General features: G+C 49.2%; 1 protein-coding gene across 1 annotated transcript in view; it reads right to left on the bottom strand.

Moving 5' to 3' along the window:
* STK10 (serine/threonine kinase 10) overlaps positions 1 to 21,219 on the bottom strand; it is a 46,227-nt gene that overhangs the window by 22,804 nt on the left and 2,204 nt on the right. Inside the window, exon 2 of the mRNA XM_064671754.1 lies at positions 11,938 to 12,102. Coding sequence (XP_064527824.1) covers positions 11,938 to 12,102 — 165 coding nt within the window. The remainder of the gene's footprint in view (positions 1 to 11,937; positions 12,103 to 21,219) is intronic.

The raw sequence follows: 21,219 nt of genomic DNA, 5'->3' as shown, positions 1-21,219 counted from the left end.
AGGAGCTCTTGGCTGGCAGCCCAGTTGCTCCCAAGTCACTGGAGGTGACGGGTGCCTGCAGGCTTTTCCTGTGACTTTGCTGCTTGTGCAGTTGCGTGTTTAAGAACCCAATCACTTTGGGGTCACAGTGGTGCTCCAGAGCACCCAGCACTGTGTGTGCACACTGTGCCAAGCACTGTAACCACCCACCCTTCCCACCCAGCCCTGGGCATCAGGGCCCCCAGGATCCACCTGCCCCCAGATCCACCCTGCCTGGCCAAGAAACTGCTTTAAAACTGAAGTACTTCAGCAATTTCCTCTCCTAATCTGCAGCAGAGGGTTTCATTTTGTTTGTTGAAGCAGCTGCCCGCCGCTGGGGAGAAGGTAACCCGCAGCATCCTGCTGCTGTGGCTGCTGCTGTCACCCACGTGCAGCCTCGTGGCTCTGCCACGTTTTTGGGGCAACTTAGAGGTGTCCTTGTCACCCACAGCAGGAAGCACCCTCCAGCACAGCCACCAGCTCTCCTGCCTTGTGTTGGCGCAGAGGTGCTGGGGAGATAAGAAAAGTAAATTTGGTAAAGTAAATTGTGCTCCATTTACGGAGTGAGCCGGTGAAGGAAATGCTCACAGGTTCCCTCCTTGCCTGCCATCACACCTGTTCCATCTTCCCTTTCTCCAGGAGGTCAACTTGGCACAAAGATCCCAGGGTGGTTGCTGCTATTAGCAGCAATTTCCATCTTGATGTTCTCCAGGATGGAGCGGGGCATGGAGAAGGAGCGAGGTGTGTCACAGACGGCCCCAGCCACGCTCACCATCAGAATTAAATCCTGCTTCGTGTGGTGCTGTCATTGCATGGGATCACAGTGGGTCCCTGGGCTGTCCCCCATGAGCAGAGCTGGGAGGAAGAGGCAGGAGGAAGGAGCCAGGGCAGATGTGCCTGTGTTGGTCCCGCAGCAGGGAGAGCAGGGCTTTCCTGGCATCGCCCACCCACTTATGGGAAAAGCAGAAGAAATGCAACAAAAACAACAGCTCCCATGATCCAGAGGCAGGGGGGTGGGGGACAGGAATCCTCTGCATTCAGCAGAAATGCAACAAAGTGAAAGGGAAAAGAGAAAGAACCAGAGCCTGGCTGCCTCCAGCTGTCCTGGTGCTGCAGAGCGATATGAGCTGCCCCAGTGTGAGGGTGGGTGAGGAGGGCGGCGCAGAACAGTTACAGGGACTCCCACTACAGAGATTCCCACCTACAAAACCTCCATGCTCCAGGTGCTGTGCATTCCCCACACTGCCTGTCACTGCAGTCACCCTGCGTGCTGGTCGATGTGCTGAGTCAGCAATGCTGTGAGCCGAAGCCCACCCTTCCTCCCAGCTCATCCAGGCGATGGACGCTGCTTCCAAAGCCTCCTCACATAGGAGCCACCAGCTTACTCAGCCTACGACAGGAGGGGCTCAGATGCTGCCATGCTGACCTTGCTCATGCTAGGGCATGGGAGGGAAGGGGGAAAGAAACCCCCTTACAGTGAATTTTACAAAGCTGCTTTTTAGCAAGCAGAAGCAGCTTTTCCATAAGGGGATTGCCCAAAGGGAGAAGTCTGGATCCTCCTTCTGCTGCAGCAAAACTGGTGGCTGGGAGGCGAGAAAGCCACCAAGGCAGCACCACATAGGCAGCATCACCTCGGGTGAAAACCACAGAGCACGTACCCCCGCCTGGATTTCAACAGATGAACACACTGAGTAACAGCCGCTGCCTCTGCAGCTTCAGAGCCCTCCCCTGGCTCAGTCAGCCCCTGCTGCTGCCCCTGCAGCCAGGCAGGAACAGGTTGGTCCCTCTCAGAGAGCCCCCAGCCCCACAGAGGCAGCTCATTGAGGTCCCTGCACAACAGCTGCTGAGGGTGAAGGCTTGGGTCATGAAATCTGGTACTGCCCTTCCTCTGCCAGAAAGGAGCCCCAGCCTGGTGCCTGCCTCCTGCTCCTCTACCCCTGTGGAGCAAACACAGGCAGAAGACTTCACATTCCTCCCTGGTAGTGCAGGAGGAGCCTCACTTGAGAACAGACCTCCTGTGTGCACTGCCCAAACCCACCCAAAATATTTCCTGGCTTTGGCATGGGCACAGTCTTCCTTCAGTGTACTGAGGCCAGAGCAGGACTGGGTTTCCTGGAGGCCCCTCACACAGCCCACACCAGCACCATGGCACCCATAGCATAGGATGACTCCCCTGGCCTTGCAGGTGTTAGGGGCAAGGCAGGAGAAGCGGGAGGAAATGGTCTAGACCTCCCCATCTGCAACAAAGGAGTCACTGCAAGGCAGGTCTCTCCTCCCAGCGTCTGGATCACACACCACGGGCGAGACAAGCTCCTTCCCGAGCCCTGCAGGAGCGGTGGGAAGCTGAGAGCCCAGACGGTCTCTAGGGCTTTTGGTCTTGACTCAGGGGCAGAGGAGACTGAGCAAGTCCAGGAAAGCATCTTCCTACAGCCCCTCAGTCCTGGTTTTAGCACTGCAGAAAGTTTCCTGACCCAATACCCACAATGGTGGTTCATTGGCTACTGAATTCCTGCTTTCCCATCCAGTTCTTCAGGATGAATGTCACCCATCAGCTTGCTGGTGGCCTTTCCACACTACTGCTAAGCCCCATAATATAGATGCCATGGAAAATAAAGGACAGAGGCAACAGCTGGCTCTGTGCTCAAACTCTGAACGTTACCATAGCACTGAGAGGACTCTGACAAGGTCAGGAGCACCTGGAGCAGGGGCCAAGATCTGCACAAATCACATGGAGGGGACGACCCTGGTCCAGCAAATACAAAGCATAGCACAAAGAACACAGATGGTCATTTGCCCTAAACCTGCCCAGATAAATGATGGATACAGACCTCAAACCCCATCCTGAGATCACTTTGTGCCAGAGGCCAATCCTGCACACAGAGTGGCCACGTGGGACACAGACAACATCCATATGTGCCCTGAGATGCCAGCACCATCTCCACAGCCCAGCTATGGCCCAGACACATGAGCAGGCCAGGCACTCTCTCCATGAACAGCTCATATCCAGCCCTACTTATCTATTTGGGCTTTCACCAGCACCCAATGCTCCAAACACGTGAGCATGGAGTGAAGAGCCACTTGGCTCCATCTTCTGTCCCTCCAAGCCCATTATGTCCCTTGGGCTGACGGGCTGAGCATCCTCATGGTTCCAACAAAAGCTTTAGACACATTTCTGCCTCCCAGGACTGAGGAATAGGCTTCAGCTTCTGAGTGACACAAAGGCCAGAGGACAGAGCTGTTCATCCCTGGTGGAAAGAACACGGAGATATATTTAGGCACAGAAGCCATGTTTAGTCAGGGCTAAGGGGCATGTCCTTGACCCCATCTGGGTGACATCAAATCCAAGTTCTGGTGGTTAACAGCAAAACTACACTGTCCTGTCTGCTGCAAGAGGAGGCAGGACAAGCAACACCAGATCTTCCAGGAGCAGCTCCCCTCTCCCCCTCATAGCACAGGGGTGTGCAGGACCACAGGGGCTGGTTTTGTGGAGCACCACCTTGGCTTTTAAATGCCATTTGGTCAGATCCACTCCCTCCTTTAAAATCAAGGGCTGTGCTGACCAGTTCAGTTCTGTTTGCAAGTGTGTTGAGTCTCCCCGTTATCTCAGCCAGCCTGCCCTGCTCCGACTGAAGTCCAAGGATTAAGTTTACATTATGGAGCGGAGGGAGGAGGTGGATCACATTCCTACACCCACTTAACTTGGCACTTTCCCCACCAGCCTCCTGCCCAATGCTTTTCACCCAACACATGCCAAAGGGCTGTAAGAAAATGGGGAGCAGATTACACTAATGTAGCTCATAGGCCAGATGGGCTGATTCAAAGCAAGGTTGAGCTGCTCCAGCTGTTTGCTGGGAGCTGAAGACAGGGCAAGACATGAAAGCAGCCTGTTACACACCGAGGACACACAACATCCTTCCTGATCTCATTCCTAGAGACCCACGAGGCCACTGTGCCACCAACACAAAAGGGGACAAACACTCAAGTATCTGCAAGTACCACCAGCTCCACGCTCCCCTCCCAGCCAGCCCTCAGCACACACTAGAGAGCACATAAAACAATACAGAAGCCACCAGAAGCCTCTTTGCTGCCACAGAGCAGCACAAATGTCAAAAGCTTGCCTGACATGGCAAGTATGCTGTAGGTGGAAGCGAAATAATTAGCTTTCTGTAACAGAGTGCTCCAGGCTTGCCAACTTCCCCCTTACAAACAAGGACACTATTCAGAGACTGTAAATATAATAAACCTTTCTGCCCCCTTTTCTGAACAAAATAACCTACAGAGAAAAATATTTGAAATAAAAAAAGTCTGGCCCCCATAAGGAGTGAGGGAAAGAAAGAAAGAAGATGCAGGGCAGCAAGTAAGGAACCCAAGGCTTATAGAGTTTCAGAGCAGGAAAACTTCATGGAGAACAAAGTCAGATAGCACTGCATATTCCTTGTGAAATGCAGAGCTCCCTGCTGATCTTAGGGGACGAGTTCCTCACATCTAAATCATTCTGAGATGACAAAATATTTCCTTGAACTACCCCCAACAGTTGGCAGAAATATTCCCATTACTACTGAAATTTTGGCAGAACAAATTAAAACTCCTTTCAGTTTAACTAAATGGTTTTGATGTTGCAAAAAGCATCTTTCCCCTTGCTAAGACTACACAGGGCATTGAGTTCCTTTTGACAAGGGCTGCTATCCAACCTCCTTGAATTCAGCATCCTGACTTTCAGCATCCCAGAAATCCAGAATCCAAAACTACCCATGGCCAGCGAACACAAACAGCTCTGGGGTGCAGAGGACAGAGGGTTGGCATGGAGGTACCCAGGGTACTTGGGATGCTGAGTGCTGCAGGAAGGGTTAATTGCAATACACATGGACTTCTTCATGAGCCCCCCTTCAGGGATTAGACCACAACTGGCTCCAAGCACTCTGGGCTCCCAAAGTTGTGCTCTGCAGAGCAGGGACAGAGGGACGAAGGCCAGAGCTGCTCTTTGCCATAGAAACCAGAAAAAACACCCAGGCCATGGCTCTCTGCCCAGGCACGGGGCAAAGGCTTTGCTGCTTGGAGGGCTGTCACTGGGATGCCCTTCTCTCACCAACTTAATCAGCATTTAGAGGCCACTCAGTTCATGAAGAGCGTTTGTTACCTGGTGGGAAGCAGAACTCAGAAAATGATTTCAAATACAAATAGCTAAAAGGAACAAGTTACTTCTTCAGTGGAAAGATTCACCAACCTCAAGTGCCCTAAGTTTGTGTCAGCAACTTAAAATAGATGATGCATTTCAGAAGGGCAAAGCTCGCTGTGAGAGCTGGAGTTTGACCCAGGACAAGCTTCCTGACGTCTTTTTTTAACAGTCAGCAGTTCCAACACAGCCCCAGAGCCTCGCCTGGCCAGGAGGACAACTCATGGCAGGGGTGGCAAAAGACTTTACAAGTTTTCCACTCCTGCCTGGCATCTCCCTAGAAACAACTATTTGTCCTAACCATCCCCAAATTCACACATAAGGTGCCTGGATCCGTCACACAAGATGAGTACTGCTATTTAACTGTTTCAGTGAGGGCTTTGAAGTCAATAGAAAGCACCCCAAGCCATAAGGTCTGCAAAAAGACATCCCTCCCTCCCTCCCTCCCAAATGACAACTTTCAGGCTATATCTGAAATAAAGAACTCTAAACCTGCAAGCTATCCCTTGTTTCAGGGCTTAGGCTGAAACTAGGTTTCAAGGCACTGTCTCCCATACACAGGTAGTTCATAAATATTCGCTTATATGCAAACATTGTTCCTTAGCATTTCCCCTGGAGAGCCAGCCAAGTGGGAATGTGGCTTATTGCAATTCAGTTCTAAACAAAGTTTTCAAGTGCTTTGAAAACTGATTTGCCTACAGGCTTCTTGTCTGCTGCTTTCTTTACATAGAACTATGGCCTCATGGTTATAGCCCTGGACTGTGATTCAGCACATAAGACTAATTCCCAAGGCTCCTGGGTAAACTTTAGGCAAATTCTTGTCTGTGTCTCCACTCTTGTAGCTGGGATAATGACACCAGGTCTCTTTTATAAAGCATTCCATGGTGTTCAGATGACAAGACTGTGTAATCACAGGCAATATTATTGCTTCAATAACCTTTTCATGCAATGTTATCCTGTATAAAGGGTGGCAGACAAAGGCTTCTATTCTAGTATGGGTTGTCATGTTGCTACCTGTAGAAGCACTCTTGAACTCAGCTGGGTTATGGTAATTTGCCTGCTGCATAAGTCATTCTTGGTGGTGGTTAAAAATCACTCAGTTTCCAACCCTGCTTTAAGGGAAACCCCCAGTTTTACCCAGAACAGGATTTACAGTGACTAGCCAGGAGTGTGAATGCTAAAGCTCACGTTCACAGGATGGAGTATATATGTCAGTCTCACAGAACTTGCTGCCCAGCTCTCCAGCAGAAGAAGACTTAGACCTCCATGTCTTTGGGAAAGGCAACAGTCTGTGGAACAGTGAGGCAGAAGGAAGCCTTACTGCTCCACAGACAGACAGCAGGTGGCAGGGAGAGGAGGTAAGGAGGATGCCACTCAGACATGCCCTCCGCAGCATCCCAGCTGGCAAAGACAGTCTGTCAGAGCAGAAGTAATCACCCATTTCACCAATTATGATACTCTGCTACTCTGAACAGCAAATTGCTTGACCCTGGCAAGCCAGGGAAGTGTCAAAAAAACTACTGGGCTACATCGCTTTTTCCAGTTTCCAGCTCTGGCCACGATGATGTGCTTCCAGCTGATCCTAAGGACAAGGAGAGGACACTGTGATATCCTTGCTGCACTCCAAGCCTCCAGGGCCAAGCAATGTCCTATCCCAATGCATACAGATGTCTGCCCACATCTGCTCCTCGCCTACCCACCCTGCAGAAGTTACTGGGGATGTTTTGCCATTCTGCCCAAATTCTGGACTGGCAGGAATTTAGAAACCAGTCCAGCAAACACCACCCCCACACTGGTTTGCCCAGTGGGGCTTATCCTGCAGCAGCTCACGGGAACCGGAGCACAGCCCAGCCAGCAGCCCTGCAAGGGGTGTCTCAGGGCACAGCTATATCTGGAAGGGATTTACATTTCTGCAGCTGGAGGAAGGAGGAAGAGAAAGGAAAGGGTTGTTCCTCTAGGACACTGTCAAGCTGTTTAACAAAGTTTGGGATCACGTTGTTTTTCTGTGTCTCTGCTACGCTCCAGCACAATGTGCCGTTCGACTCTCGCGAGCTGCAAACAACTGTTCAAGCACTTTGGGGGGAGGTTTTGTACAAAGCTTCAGGAGAACAAGGCCAAGTAGGAAGGGCCAGTTCAGACTGCAGCTCTCCTGCCAAGTGAAGTTTTAAAGGGACACGAATCACCATTAGATTCCTTGGGGACAGAGGACTGAGCAGCCTGGAGAGCCCTGGTCTGGTCCAGCATTCATGCAAACAGGATCCTGCAGGCATCCAGCCAGGCTTAGGCTGCTGACCCTGCAAGACATCCCTGCAAGTTGTAATAACCCCCCTTTGCTAAGGAAAACTGTAGAGAATCTGACACTGTTATCAGCTCACTTTTCTGTTTGTTTTAAAGAAAAGGTATTTCCAACTTAAGAGAATTAAAAGCTGCAGATGCTTTACATAGCCCAGCAGTCTAGTGCATGGGATAATGAACATTTATTTATGCTACAGGATTTTCAGGAATGCCCAAATCTCCAGTCAACATCCATATCAAAGGGGGACCAATCCAAAAAGTCCCTGGCTAAACAGGTCAGGGCCTGCCCACAGAAAATGCAAAAGACTTTTAAGGCAAGTACAAAGGCTAGTACAAAGCTGGTGTCTATCTGCCAGCTGTATGAGTTACATACCCACACAGTGGGCCAGGGAAAGGAAACTCTAAGCTGATTAAATTTACTATTTCCAAAATGCTCTGGCAAGGCAGGGTTACCTGCACAGTACAGCGATTTTTGCTTTGATCTCCAGGAAACTTCTGTTTATTCAAAAATCCGTTTGCTATAGCAACCGTGGGTTATAGAAAAGGAGGGAGGGGGAAAGAATTCCCTGGTGCTTTGCTAGAAAGGCTGCACCACCACTGTCAGAGTCCTGTGGTTAAATCCCTGGGGCCAAATGGCATTTCAACTCATTTCCAGAGAATCCTGCAGACTCAATGCTGGAGCATCTTGACAGGTTCCTGTAGGAAGGATCCTGGGTTTCCTGCCCTGCTCTGTGGATCAGCTGCCATCCTGTGCTATCAGTCACCATCCCCTGGGAGAAGAGATTTCCAGAATGAACGTTCATCACACCAAACAAGACTCTCCTCACTGGTCACCTTATCACTCCTCTGTCTGCGGGAGGAGACACTTGGAAACAGCAGAGGTATTCAGAAGCAGGAGATCAAAAGTTCCTCCCTTCCTTTGAGGCCTCAATCTTTTTTTGTTGTTTTGGAAGAGGAAAAAATACCCAAACACGCAGCCCTCAAGAGGGACACGAGCTGTTGTTTTTCTTTCCCATGTACTTATAATTATCAGTGCAAATTCAGCACCGTTGATTCCAAGCAAACAAACCCAGGTGTCAGTCCCATTCCTCAGTCACAAATAGCTTTAACAAGTCCATTTTTAAAGCTGTGTTATATTGGGTGAGGGGGATTTGCTTTTGTGTTTCCAAGTCCTACATCACACTTCAGGAAAAGAGACTTCAAAATGTGTCCCAGCCACAAGGACTCAAACTAGATTTTTTTTTTTTTTTAATTTTTTTTTTAGTAGTATGAAATTCTCAGCTTCCATTTGGTGCCCCCATTTCCAGCAGCTGGTATTTATGCAAAAGAACATCAAATGCCACAGGGCTTGTAATAAAAATAAAATCATGAAAGCTCCCACCACAGCAGTTTTGCAGCCTCCCTGGGCTGTTTTCAGCCAGCACAAGACTTCTTAGCCTCTGCCACAAGCAAAGAAAAGAAGATAGAGGGGGAATGGAACAAGATAACAGCTCCTGGTGAGGGCACAGCCTCTCTGCAGTGTGTTTATATGCCAAGGAAGTTCATGCTGGATGCTGCCATTCCACCAGTTATATTCCTGGGGACTAACTGGGGTCCTCCAAGCCCTTGCCTGTGGCTCACAGTGGGCTTTGCTCTGCGCCACACAAGAACTGGGGTTCTCCTCCTTCAGCTTGATGACAATCACGTGAAGGTGTTTTACCTGGTATAAAAGCCAGAGGAATTTGCTGGGTTTGTTTTCATTCCAGTGCTATGGATTTCAAAGCAGCTGCTGTAGGATAAGCCACTTCCCTTTGCACAGAAAGGTCCTTTGCTTCATAAATATTTTATGTCACCTCCTGGCTACTGAAGGGCAAAGCCAGACCCTGGCAAGAGAAGCCACGGGGACCTAAAGCTTCTCAGGGGGACAAAGAAGCTTCTGCAGAAGCAACCACCATGAAGTCCAGGTTTCCTAACATATTTCCTTGTTACTTCAAGAATCAGAGAACAGACAGACCGATTTAACAAGAACCCCTCTCAGCATCAGCAGCTGAGACTGTTTGTGGCACAGACCAAGCTGTAAATTATTCAAGAGCCAAAGAGCCACTGCCATTCAGGAAGGTTGGGCACATCTGCACCCCTTGCCAGCCTGTCTGTGTGCTCCCATTCCTGTCCCTTTCTCACTTTGAACATTCTCTTTCCACACTGGGCTGCAAGGACAAGGAAACCACAGTGAATTGCTGACTAGACAGGCATCCCCAGAGGTTCTACCCAAAGCCACTTGGAGCCAGGAGCACAGCAGAGTCCATGCACCCATCATGCAAATGGTCCAGGAAAATGCTGGTTTAAACAACTGCACAGACAGAAATGGGGGTGGGATATGGACAGAACAATGAAAGCTGGTATTTATATTTGGATGCAAATTTTCCCTCGCAGCACTGGTGACCAAGAAGCGGAAGCCTTTGACTTCAGGGAAAACCTGGTAGTGACTAAAAGCCTTCCAGAAGTATAACAGCCTGGCTTATTTACTTCCCTCCAAGCCAGTAAAACACTAGAGCATTAATAAAAACAGCCTGAGCAATGAAATGCAAATGCTACTCAAATAATTAAATAAAGAGAATGATCCTCCTCCCAGAACAATGGCCGGGGTTGTAACGTGCCCTCGCGGGAGAGCCTCATACAGGAGGCTCTTGTTCCAGGACTTTCAAAGAGGCTGTTTAATTTTAGTAGGTCGGCAAGCATATGACATTACAAAGCACTTCTTGGACAAAGGCAGAGCCGAGGAGCTCTGCAATCCATTTTCCCTACAGGAAGGAAGGCAAAGCTTCCTATTGCAGGGAGGAGGTGGAAGGGGAAAGGGGAGGGGGTTCACATTTTAGAGAACGAACAAGGCCAATGTGTAAGATTCAAGCAGACCAGGCACAGAGCAGGGAGGTGAAACCAGCCGAACAGGGTCGACTATAAACCAGCCTCATGTCTTACCCAAGCTCAGCATGTGTTTGCCTTTTTCATTTTGCTGAGATTAGTTCGGCTGCAGTTGCAATCCATCCAAATCCTGAGTCCCCTCCTAGGAGGGATGTTTGCCTTTCACTTCCTTAGAAGGGTACATATTGACTTTGTTCTTTAACATAGCCAGGGCTCAGCATCACCATTAGCAGCTGTCCAAATACCAACTGGACAACTTGTGCCCAGCTCCCTTGAGTCAAGAAGACACAGAACAGAAATGCTCCACGCTGGCACTGCAGCCCTCCAAGTGGGGTGTCAAAGAGAATTTGGGGGCTATATCCACGGATTTTTAAATAAGAAGGGTCACCAACACATGCTGACATTGCAAAGGGAGCTTGCTGACTAAACACACGTTGCCCAACAAAAGTCCCTCTCCTGCATTGCTTAACCGAGGAATGAACTAGACATGGATTGCATTATCCCAGCTCAGCCCTTGGCACCACAACCAGGGACCGACGGCTCCGACAGCTCAGTTCACACAAGTGCAAGTCCCAAAAGCTGAGAACTTTTTTTATCTCTACTAAAATGACTCAGGGAGGCCACAAAGTTACATGGAATATTAAAAAGAGGAAGGAAAAAGTAACAGAGCTGCTGAACGTACCCTTTTACACTCTCCTGACTTGCCTGCAGTTATAAGTAGAAGCACACAAACTGGCACAGGAGATAGGTTTGGAAATCCTCATTTTCACCTGATTTCCACTATCCTGACACAGGCACACCTTCATGCACACAGTTATTTGAGCATACAATGGTTCATGCCCTCACCCTCTCCTGGGCTGCACCTTTCCTATGGCAGCACACAGGAAGGTGCCTTTCACGCTCACCTTCCTCTGCTGCCAGGGAGTCACAGAAAACAGCAGGCAGGGAAAATAAAAAATAATATATATACCTGCCGGGCTAGGGGAAAGATCTGCAGGAACCTGCTGTTCCAGCCTTTGCACTAATCCACTCGATTGCACTTTATGTCCCTGTGCCTCTACAGCCAGGGGAAACAGAGCTCTTGTTTTCAGCTGCCTCTGCATTACAGATGCTGAGCCAGAAGTAAAGCTCAAATCCAAAAAATCAGTTAGAAGAGTTACCTTTCCAGCTAATGTTTTATAAGAGGGACTGAGAGGGGAACAGATGCCCTGTTTCCTACCAGGAAACAGATCAGTGATGCACTTTCTACCTTTACAAACTCCAAATGGTGGAAAAAACCACAACTCCAGTTTCACTGTGAAGATTTCTTGACCCTCCCTTGGCTACTTACAAGCAGCTTTAGTTAGAAGACAGTTTACTCATCAAAGAACACGGGGAAAATCCAGGCCCTGATCACACAGTGAGTAGAGCACAGCTTGTGAGTAATTTCCAACTCACACTGATGCTTCAAGCTGCTCCAGAGGTTGTGCTTCACCATAGATTAGCCATTTCCTCCCAGCAGAGTGAGAACTGTGCAGCTGTACACGTCACACACAGCAAGAGCCTCTTACCCAGAGCTTGCCATCCCAATAAAATGCTCCCAGCAGCTTGACAATGTGCCGGTGATCACAGGTTGCCAGGATTTCAATCTCCACCATGTAATCCTCCAGTTCATCTTCACTCTTTGTTTCAATGACTTTGGCAGCTGCTAAAGCACCAGTTTCCTTGTTTTTAGCCTGAAAGACAAAAACAATGTCAGTCCAACAAAGGCAAGGAGAGCCAGGAACACACAATACTTGCACAATTCCTGCTGTTCCAATTCACACTCAGCTTGACTGGCACCAGCCATAACACAAGGAGGGAAACTTGCAGATGCATTTCTGCTTCCTAAACCTGCCCTCAGTGTCACAGGGTGGCTGGATACTGCATCAGGGCCAAAGTATCCTCCTTCCTCCTGCCAGTCTCCAATGCCCACACCACCTCCCATCACGGAGAGACAGAGACTTTTAGAAAAGGCAATGTGTCCTGCTGTTTGTAGAATAGGGGGGGGGAAAGAAGCAAGAAAACCTTGAAGTATAGAAGCGCTCTGATAATATCACAGGTGAAAGTATAAATTACTAGAAGTCCCAAGTAAATGCAACCAAGATGATCTTGCTCTTTACAACACTGACAGGAGGGTGGAGCCAGGTGGGGGTCTGACTCTTTTCCCAGGCAATTAGTGGCAGGATGAGAGGAAATGGCCTCAACCTGTGCCAGGGGAGGTTCAGGCTGGACATCAGGAAGAGTTTCTTCACAAAAAGGGTTGTCAGGCATTGAAGGGGCTGCCCAAGGAGGTGGTGGAGTCACCATCCCTTGAGGTGTTCAAGAAACAGCTAGACATGGCATTGAGTGCTCTGGTCTAGTTGATAAGCTGCTGATCAGTCAAATGTTTGACTCAATGATCTTGGAGGTCTTTTCAAACATAAATCATTCTATGATTGTGTGAAATTCACAGTACAGCTGTGCACCACCCGAACATCCCTGCACTCTCCTTCCTCATCAGGCCAGTTCTCTGTAACAAATGAGGGAAACTTCAGGATCTTCACAGGTAAAGTGTCAAGAAGGGTGCATTTAAATTCCCAGGACTGGCCAAGTATTCCCTGTGTGGCATATTAGTGAGCTCTTCAGAGCACAGTAAGAAAAATACAACACATGCTCTCCCACCTTCTGCCTCTATTTTAATCGGTTTATTCACCAAATAACTGGAAAACCATCAAAAACTTGACTTCTCCCAAAACTGCCAGGGCAAGTTTGCATTTTGCAAATGCGATTCGTGTAAATTGTTGCGACAATTAGAAGTTTGCAACAAAACAAGAGGGTGTTTGCGAGACAGTCTGCACACAGAGCTGCGCCACGAGATGTGTCACACGCTGAGAGAGGGGGTGAGACAGCAGCTGTTGACTCAGGAGCACCCCGGCATTCCCAGAAGCGCATTGAATCAGCAGATTAAGGGGCAGAAATCCCTACAGCTCACCTGCTCTGCTCCCACTGTCACAGGAGAGCCCCCATGGCATGATTCCAGTTCATCACCCAATTTTTTTCCATCACACCCACTCCAGGCTACCTCTCCCCCAGGGGAGCAAGTCCCGCTGTGGATGTAATCACTGGAGGAGCTGGCCAAGCTCCGGTTGTGACCTTTCTTACCGCTCTGTAGTTTACATCTCTGTGTTTGGAAAACCTCCGTGGAGCTTACAGGAGGATTAATTCCTGGTATAAACACCACAAGCCCCACTGAACAGCTTTACATAGCTTAGGTGAGAGTATCAGTGTACCAAGGAACAAGGCAGGGAGGGGAGGAGCAAATACAGGGAAAACCATACAGAGGGAGGAAAATGAGGGACCCCTGAGTCTCTGCTGGGTTTTGAAGACTTGCTGCATTTGCAGGAGTTGGCAGGAACACGGCTGTGTCCTTACCACAGGGGACAAATCCATCTCCATTTGGACTCGCTGCCCAAATGCAAGACAGCAGCTCATGCTGGCTTCAGAAGAAATGAGAGGGTTTCTTTAGCTCAGGTTGGTTTGTTTCTCACCAAGCAGCCATCAGACACCCACAGAGCAGGGCTTGGAAGGGGGAGGAGATGCAGAGCAGAGCGAGCACAGGGAAAAGCACAGAGCTTCCAAATGGGAGCAAAAAGTGCCCCACTGTGTTTGCTCTGCACTTAGGGTGTTGGGAGAGGGCCAAGGAGGGGAAGTAAATATTGTGAGAAGAGGTGGGGCTTCCCTTGGAGATCTGCCATCGCACGCTTCCCACCGGCAGGGTCCCAGCCAGCTCAGTCCTTTCAGGATGCTGGGGCCCAACAGGCACCTGAAAAAACCCAGGAGCAGAGCATGTCCCAGTCTCCCCACGGCATCATCTCCCACTGAGAGGTCAGAACCAACCTACTCTCACCTGCAGACCTCAGGGGAGCCGCCCCAGCAGCCACCTCTCATCCCCTCCTGGGCTTGCTAAGGCATCCGGGGGGGGTGGATGCTGGGCTGGGGGACAGGGGTTTGCAAAACAGGCTGCAAACTGTTTCTGCAAAAACCAGCCCAATTACAGGGTGACCATCTCAGCACAAGTTCATGTGGAGAAGGTAAAAATGTGGGGAGAGCTTCTGTTCTCAGATAAAACACCATCAAACATGCAGCCCTTGAGGAATTTATGGCATTTCCAATTTTTCCCAGTGAAATTTGTGGACAGAAGCAAAAGAATCACCCAGATGGTGAGATTCCAGGAAACTGTTTGACGCCAGTCTACTACAGCTGGTCAGTCTAAAGCAGGCATCCAGTTCCATCTTTTAGCTCCTCCACTCCTGGGTATTTTAATCCCATGGATAATTTGTCCTTGGGGTGGTAATTAGCACCAAAAAAAATTAGAGCAGACAGCTGCCAGCATGGTGCCCAGGAGGTGCTGCTGAACTACAGTGAGATCCATTACAGTCATTTAAAACCCCAAAAGCCCTCCTAGCCACCACTAGCCTTTGTGCAAATCAACGCAGTGCTTGGACCATGGTGACAGGTCTGTGCAGGAACAGGGCTGGAATGTGCATTCCACAACAGAAAACATGTCACATAAAAGTTATCCAGTAAACCACTTCCAGAAAGCCATGCCAGCAGCTAGGCAGGGTACAACACAAAGGATCTTGCTGGAGTCCTCTGAAGCAAGACAGGCACTGGACATGCTACTGCCAAACACACTGGGAATATCAGGGAATAGGGGATGAGTAGGATGACTCCTAGAAGGCAGAGGCATAAAGAAACCACAGCTCAGTTTATGGATTTAAGGGGTGAGAGGTGGCTGTTCAGGTGACAGAAGCGGCTGTTTGGCCTTTGCCTGTGACTCACCCTGGCAGCTATTGTGAAATCCAGATTGTGACAAACACAGGAACTATTTTAAGCCTTTAAAGAACACATTACCGGAAGGCTGGATCGTTCAGTACAGCCAGTTTCTAGGTGAGGCAGAGGAAAACCCTGTGCAAACCCTCACTAACAGAAAAAGGAGAACTACCACCGAGAGAGCACCCTGATTGCTTCATCTAGGCTTGCTTGCACCCACTATCTTCCCAAGCCAAGGGATGATCCTTTATAAGCTGGTCTGCCATATCATCCCACCATATTTTTGGCGTGAGCGATTCTTTCCATCCTTGAAGCCCTGTCTCTGTGCCAGGAGAGCTGATCCTTCAGATATCGCTGACTGAGAGAACGAGGAGTAAAGAGCCTGGTGCTTTCAGTGGATGCTGTATTTGGGGGTTGATAGCTGTGACTGCCCCACCCCAATGCACTGTATTCCTGTTGCGTCTTTGTATGCAAGCAACTGCTCACTTATGTATTTCTCAGGGATTACATAATGATCAATGGCCTTCTGATGAACTTTGCCTGAGCTCTCTGCATCAATAAACAAACACACAATAGACGGGCTTGAGTCAGTGCTCACGTTGTTGTCAAATAATCAATGGGAGCCGGAATGAAGACGCCTCCCCTGTGGAAACAGGCTGAGAAAGTTGGGGCTGCTCAGCTTGGAGAAGAGAAGGTTGTGTGGAGACCTCAGAGCCCCTTCCAGTATCTGAAGGGGGTATAAGGAAGCTGGAGAGGGACTCTGCATCAGGAACTGGAGTGACAGGACAAGAGGGAATGGCTTCAAACTGACAGAGAGCAGGTTTAGATTAGATATTGGGAAGAAATTCCATACTGTGAGGGTGGTGAGGCCCTGGCACAGGTTGCTCAGAGAAGCTATGGCTGCCCCATTCCTGGAAGTGTTCAAGGCCAGGTTGGATGGGGCATGAAGCAACCTGTTCTACTGGAAGGTGTCCCTGCCCATGGCAGGGAGGTTGGAACAAGATGATCTTTAAGATCCCTTCCAACCCAAACCATTCTAGGAGTTCCATGCCCAACAAGCCCCCTAGGGCCACTTCAGTTTGTCATCATAAATGAAACCTACTTGGGGTTTTGTTTGAAATGCTGAATTCAGGCCTCGGTGCCATCCAGAAGAGTGGCTGGTGACAAATGGGCAGGAGTGCAGCAGCGAGGCTGGCACAGCCCTGGTCCCACAGCCCCCAAGGGCACTGGGTCAGGCAGGGCTCCGACTGCACTGGGCTGGACCAGCGCTGCTGCTCTGGCAGCTGAGGCAACACTTCTGCCAGGGGAAGGGGAAGTGGCTTGTGCAACACGCCAAGAACTGTTAGTTAAAAAAAAAATAAATTAAAAAAGCAGAAATGCCTTCCTTTGGTTTTACAAGCCAGAGGCAAGGAAAGCAACATCACAAGAGATCTCAAGCTACGGCTGAGGACTTGTTTTCTATGTAGACCTGCCAAAAAAAGTGTGACCAAGGAACAGCACATATACTTTTTCTTGCCTGAAAAGCTCAGCAAAGGCTCAGCAGAAGTGGGGGAGAGATAACAAGCCCACACAGCAGGACGTTAGGCAGAGAAGCTCCATGTGATACTTCAGACCTTGCACCCAAACAGCACAGACCCAGAGGCACAGCAAGGGGCTTTCTGGTTGCTATGCCCTGTTATAACCCACCTACGGAAGCTGAGCAGACCTTGTGGTCCTGGTGTGAGATGTGTGAAAATAAACAAGCAAGGTTTGAAGAGAGGAAAGATCCCCATAGATCCAACATCTTCAGCCTACACAGATCTAAAACTTGAAAGCATGAAACATCCCCCAAATCACTGGTCCCCAGGAAGAGTGTGGTGCTCCAAGCGAAGCATTCCTGGGCTGGTCTTCATTCAGCCAATGCCACAACATTGAAAAAATAAAAAAATAGGGGCGAAAAAAAAGCATTCAAGCAATTCTGAGTTTCCTAGCAACTTCCTGAAACAAATTTGGTCCACAGGAGGCTAATGCAGGAGTGGCTGGATGGCTACTATGCCTGAGAACCAGGAAATAGTAGCTTAGCCAGGCAGTGACAGCACTCATGTCTGTCTGTCTGTTTGTCAGCCGTTTCACACGGTGCTAGAAAAGCATCAGCTAAACAAGGCCCTGGTAGAAGAATTAAAAACTGATCAGCCCCTCACTATCTCCACAGCACAGGGCTGCCAGGGTGGCCCAGCAGCCGCCTGCACTTGCCCACAGCTGTGACGAGAGAAACGCAGGGCAGGAGCAGCCTTGATGCCAAAAGATGCAAGAGCTGAGGTGCACCAACAGCAGCTGGCCCTGCTGGGGCACAGCTTCCTGCCCTGCCTCTGCCACCTACCCAAATACCACACAGACATTATGGTTGAGCAAATAAAGACATGAGCCACAGGGGCACGAGGATGGGTAGGTGTCAGGGAATTGCACAGGAAGGGAAAACATCAGGAAGGTTTCCATGTGTTGTATGGGAAGAGCATCCTGTTTTGAAGGGCAGGTATTCTGGGGGTGGCACTGAGGTGCTTTGCTACAGCCAAGAGACAAAGTCAGTGAATCCAACTCCAGCAGCACTCGTGCCATCTCTCTGCTCTTCACAAGGGACACACTGCCCCTTCCAAATCCACATCCTGGAGGTGGCACATACTGACACGACTCCTAAAGGCCACTGCCTTCTCTCTTCAATGGCAGCAAAGCAGCTCCAGCAGTGATGCTGAGGCCCAGCAGTGAGCCAGGACCTGAGCCCTGTGCCAGGGCAGCACTCACCCCTGGCACACCCACACATGCCACCACTCTCCACTGCCTAATTTAAAATAATTCATTATTTTAAAGAATATTATTCTAAGTGCCTTTGCTCTTCTTCTTTTCACTCTGGATTCAGGCTGAGCCAGGCTGGCAGTCCTGGAGGATGGGAGGGCAGCACAGCCACCCACCACAGGTGGGCACAGCCCTTGGGGACCCACAACCACAGGCTGCAGCAGTGAGGGGGTGCTTGACCTGAGGCTTACAAGGGGAACCCAAAGTTTACAGACAGCAGCACCCCACGGATGAGAAAAAGAAGCTTTATTTCCAAGGAAATGGACACTCAAGAAAAAAACATTTAAAAACTCATGACGTGTGCTGGGCAGGGATTTTTCTAAGGAACAACAATTGCCACGTGCTTGAGGGTGAAAGGCTCAAAGCCTTCATCTAAGCTTCCTCCTCCATGCAGTCGCCCACAGCTCCCACTATCAGCAGCACTGCCAAGTTCTAGGCTGTGGCACTGAAGTAATTATCAAAATATTTAGGCCATGGAGAGCTATCCCTCTCCCCTGCCACACCAATACAGTCGTGGCCTGGCAGAGCACAGGACTGCAGCACGGATGGAGCATCACACGTTTCTTTGAGTTTAAAGTGAACATCAAACTTAAAAGTTCAACCAGGTTTAATGTTGTTGGGCCACTGCTCTCTAAGTAAAGGATCAGTGCCTTCCTGTTCCTCTTCCCTCCCCAGCTAAAATATTTTAAGAAAACCCCTCAGTTATTCTAAGGGACAAGACCATGATTTGAGCCTACTGTTGGGTTTTGGGTTTTTGGATCTTTGGGGTTTTTTTGTGGCCAATCTGCTTAAACTCCCTCCCCTTTTTTTCCTTCCTCATTTCTTTTTATTTTTGAAAGTTAACTCAGCAGATTAACATCTCTCTGTGACACCCTTTCCAGGAATTACAAGTTAAATCATAGAATCACAGAGTGGTTTGGGTTAGAAGGGACCTTAAAGGTCATCTAGTTCCTACCTTCTGCTATGGGCAGAGAAAGCTCCCACTAGGTGAGGTTGCTCAGAGCCCCGTCCAACTTGGCCTTGAACACTTCCAGGGATGGGGCAGCCACAGTGTCTCTGGGCAACCTGTGCCAGGGCCTCACCACCCTCACAAGGAAGAATTTCTTCTGTGTATCTAAATCTAAACCTACTCCCTCATGAATCAAACAGACCAGAGATGAACCTGAGTCGCTTGAGCCAACCCATGCAAAACCAGAGCAGTGCAGGTTGGGGTGACAAGCAGAGTGGTCTGCAAGTGACAGGGACACTCTTGTGCCTCTGTTGCTGTGACAGCCAGGCTTCTAAGGCAGCTGCACGACATCCAACAATTAGTCTTTTATTACCCAAATTTCAAAACAACATTTCTAGCCCGTAGCATGTACAGCACTAATACCACCACAACAGATCAGACAACCCAAATTCAGCTTTTTAAGCGTATCTTAGAGAAGAAAGGAGAACAACAACAGAAAAGACACGCTTGTGACTCGCTGTGCCCCGGGGCTCAGCAGGATCTCTCAGGAGCCGTTTGAAGGCAAGTTTAAGTGAACAAACCCCTTTTCCACGGTGCTGGGGGCTGTGGGCAGCCTGTCCCCACCCTGTGAAGGGGAAAGCCTTATCGGGGAGCCAATGTCCCCATCAGCATGTGCTGGCGAGGGGAGATAGTGCTTCACAAGAGGCCTGAGAGCAGCAAAACAATCCCATCACGAGAAAGGCAGCGAGTCCCCTGTGCTTCAGCAGAGCACAGGCGTCTGCAAGATCCTGTCCATCCCCTGCCAACTCGTGAGTTCTCAATGCCCAGAAGAGCCCTCATGCATCTATTCCTACTGACACTAATGCAACTACCTGCTACAGTGAATCCTGCAGTTAATGGGTTTTGCAGGACTGAGATGTGATTCAGTGGCTCCAAGTGCTCGCCCACGGCAGCCGGCACTGCTGCCTCTGCCTGAGCACCTGCACAGCCCCGAGAGCAGCTCACAGGAGTGCCACTGCCACTTCCTCCCTGCACTCACAAACAGATCTCAACACAGAGCCAATTAAGCCACAGCTATATATTGTATCAATTGTATCTCAGGTGTTTTTCAAGAAAAAAAACTGTGTTTTTTTTAAGGCAGTATGAAAAGTGACTGATTTAGGAACTTTTACAGGCCCAGAACCCTGGAAGGGCTGCAGACTCCCCAGGCTGGCACACACTGATCACAGTCTTGCCTGCTGGCCTAATGATGGATTTAAGATCATCGACTTAACGAGCTTTGGATGAGGTGGGTAACAAAGCATGGTTGGCGTGCAGCACGGGGATATCTGTGGGCTGCCATCACATCCTAATCCTACCTGCTGGACTCACCAAGACCAACAACCTTAAGAGAATGAGAACTAGAAAGAAACAGTTTCTCCCCACCCCCTCCTACTTTTCAGCTTAATTACCTTCTGCAAGGAGTTTTTCTGTTTCCTCATACAACCAGGTCCTCTTTTGCTGAAAAAAGACTTTGCATAAAATTAGGGAAACCCCAGTAGTTTCTGCTGGGTGCAGGTTTCTTAAGGTCTGCTGTGTACAATTCAGACTCCACTATAGATTTCATTATTTTTAATTAATATGTATTTAAATAAAGCATGTCCTACTTTGTAAACAGTGTCAAGCCAGTTAAACTTTGCCCAACTGAGTGCTCAAGGAGCCCAAGACACAGCTCCCTAACAGAGTTCTGTGGGACAGGAACACCCCAAATAACCATTGCCCAGCCAAGCCCTCCTTCCTCCTGCTCAAACTTGGCCTCATAAAAACAAAATCTACTAAAACCAGCATATTTTTTCATCTCTCCACATCTAAATTTCTCCCAGGTCAGCCTCTTCAGTGTACAAATCCCATCATTTTGCATTGCTCAGGCCCTGCAGAACAAGTACAACATATGGTATGTAGGGCAGGATGCAGGCACAGGCAGATTATATCACCTCCCCACACTTCCGTGTGCAGAAAAGGGGCGGAAGAAAGACAGGAACTTCATTCAAACATCCTGAAACTCTCAGAGCCATATAAACACTCAGACTTGCTCTAAGCAATGGCTTTTGTGAGAAGAGCAACTTGACTTTAAAGTGTCTACAAGAGAATGGTTAAAATTGTTCGCTGAATCCCGGCCACCTCCGTTCCCCTTGAGCACAAACAGGTTAGTTCATCTGTTAGGGGCTTTTTTGGCAGCTGA

This window comes from Pseudopipra pipra, chromosome 15, assembly GCF_036250125.1.
Source record: "Pseudopipra pipra isolate bDixPip1 chromosome 15, bDixPip1.hap1, whole genome shotgun sequence".
NCBI classification, from domain to species: Eukaryota; Metazoa; Chordata; class Aves; order Passeriformes; family Pipridae; genus Pseudopipra; species Pseudopipra pipra.
The sequence above is the reverse complement of the archived record's forward strand: the minus strand, read 5'-3'. Positions and strand labels throughout refer to the sequence as shown.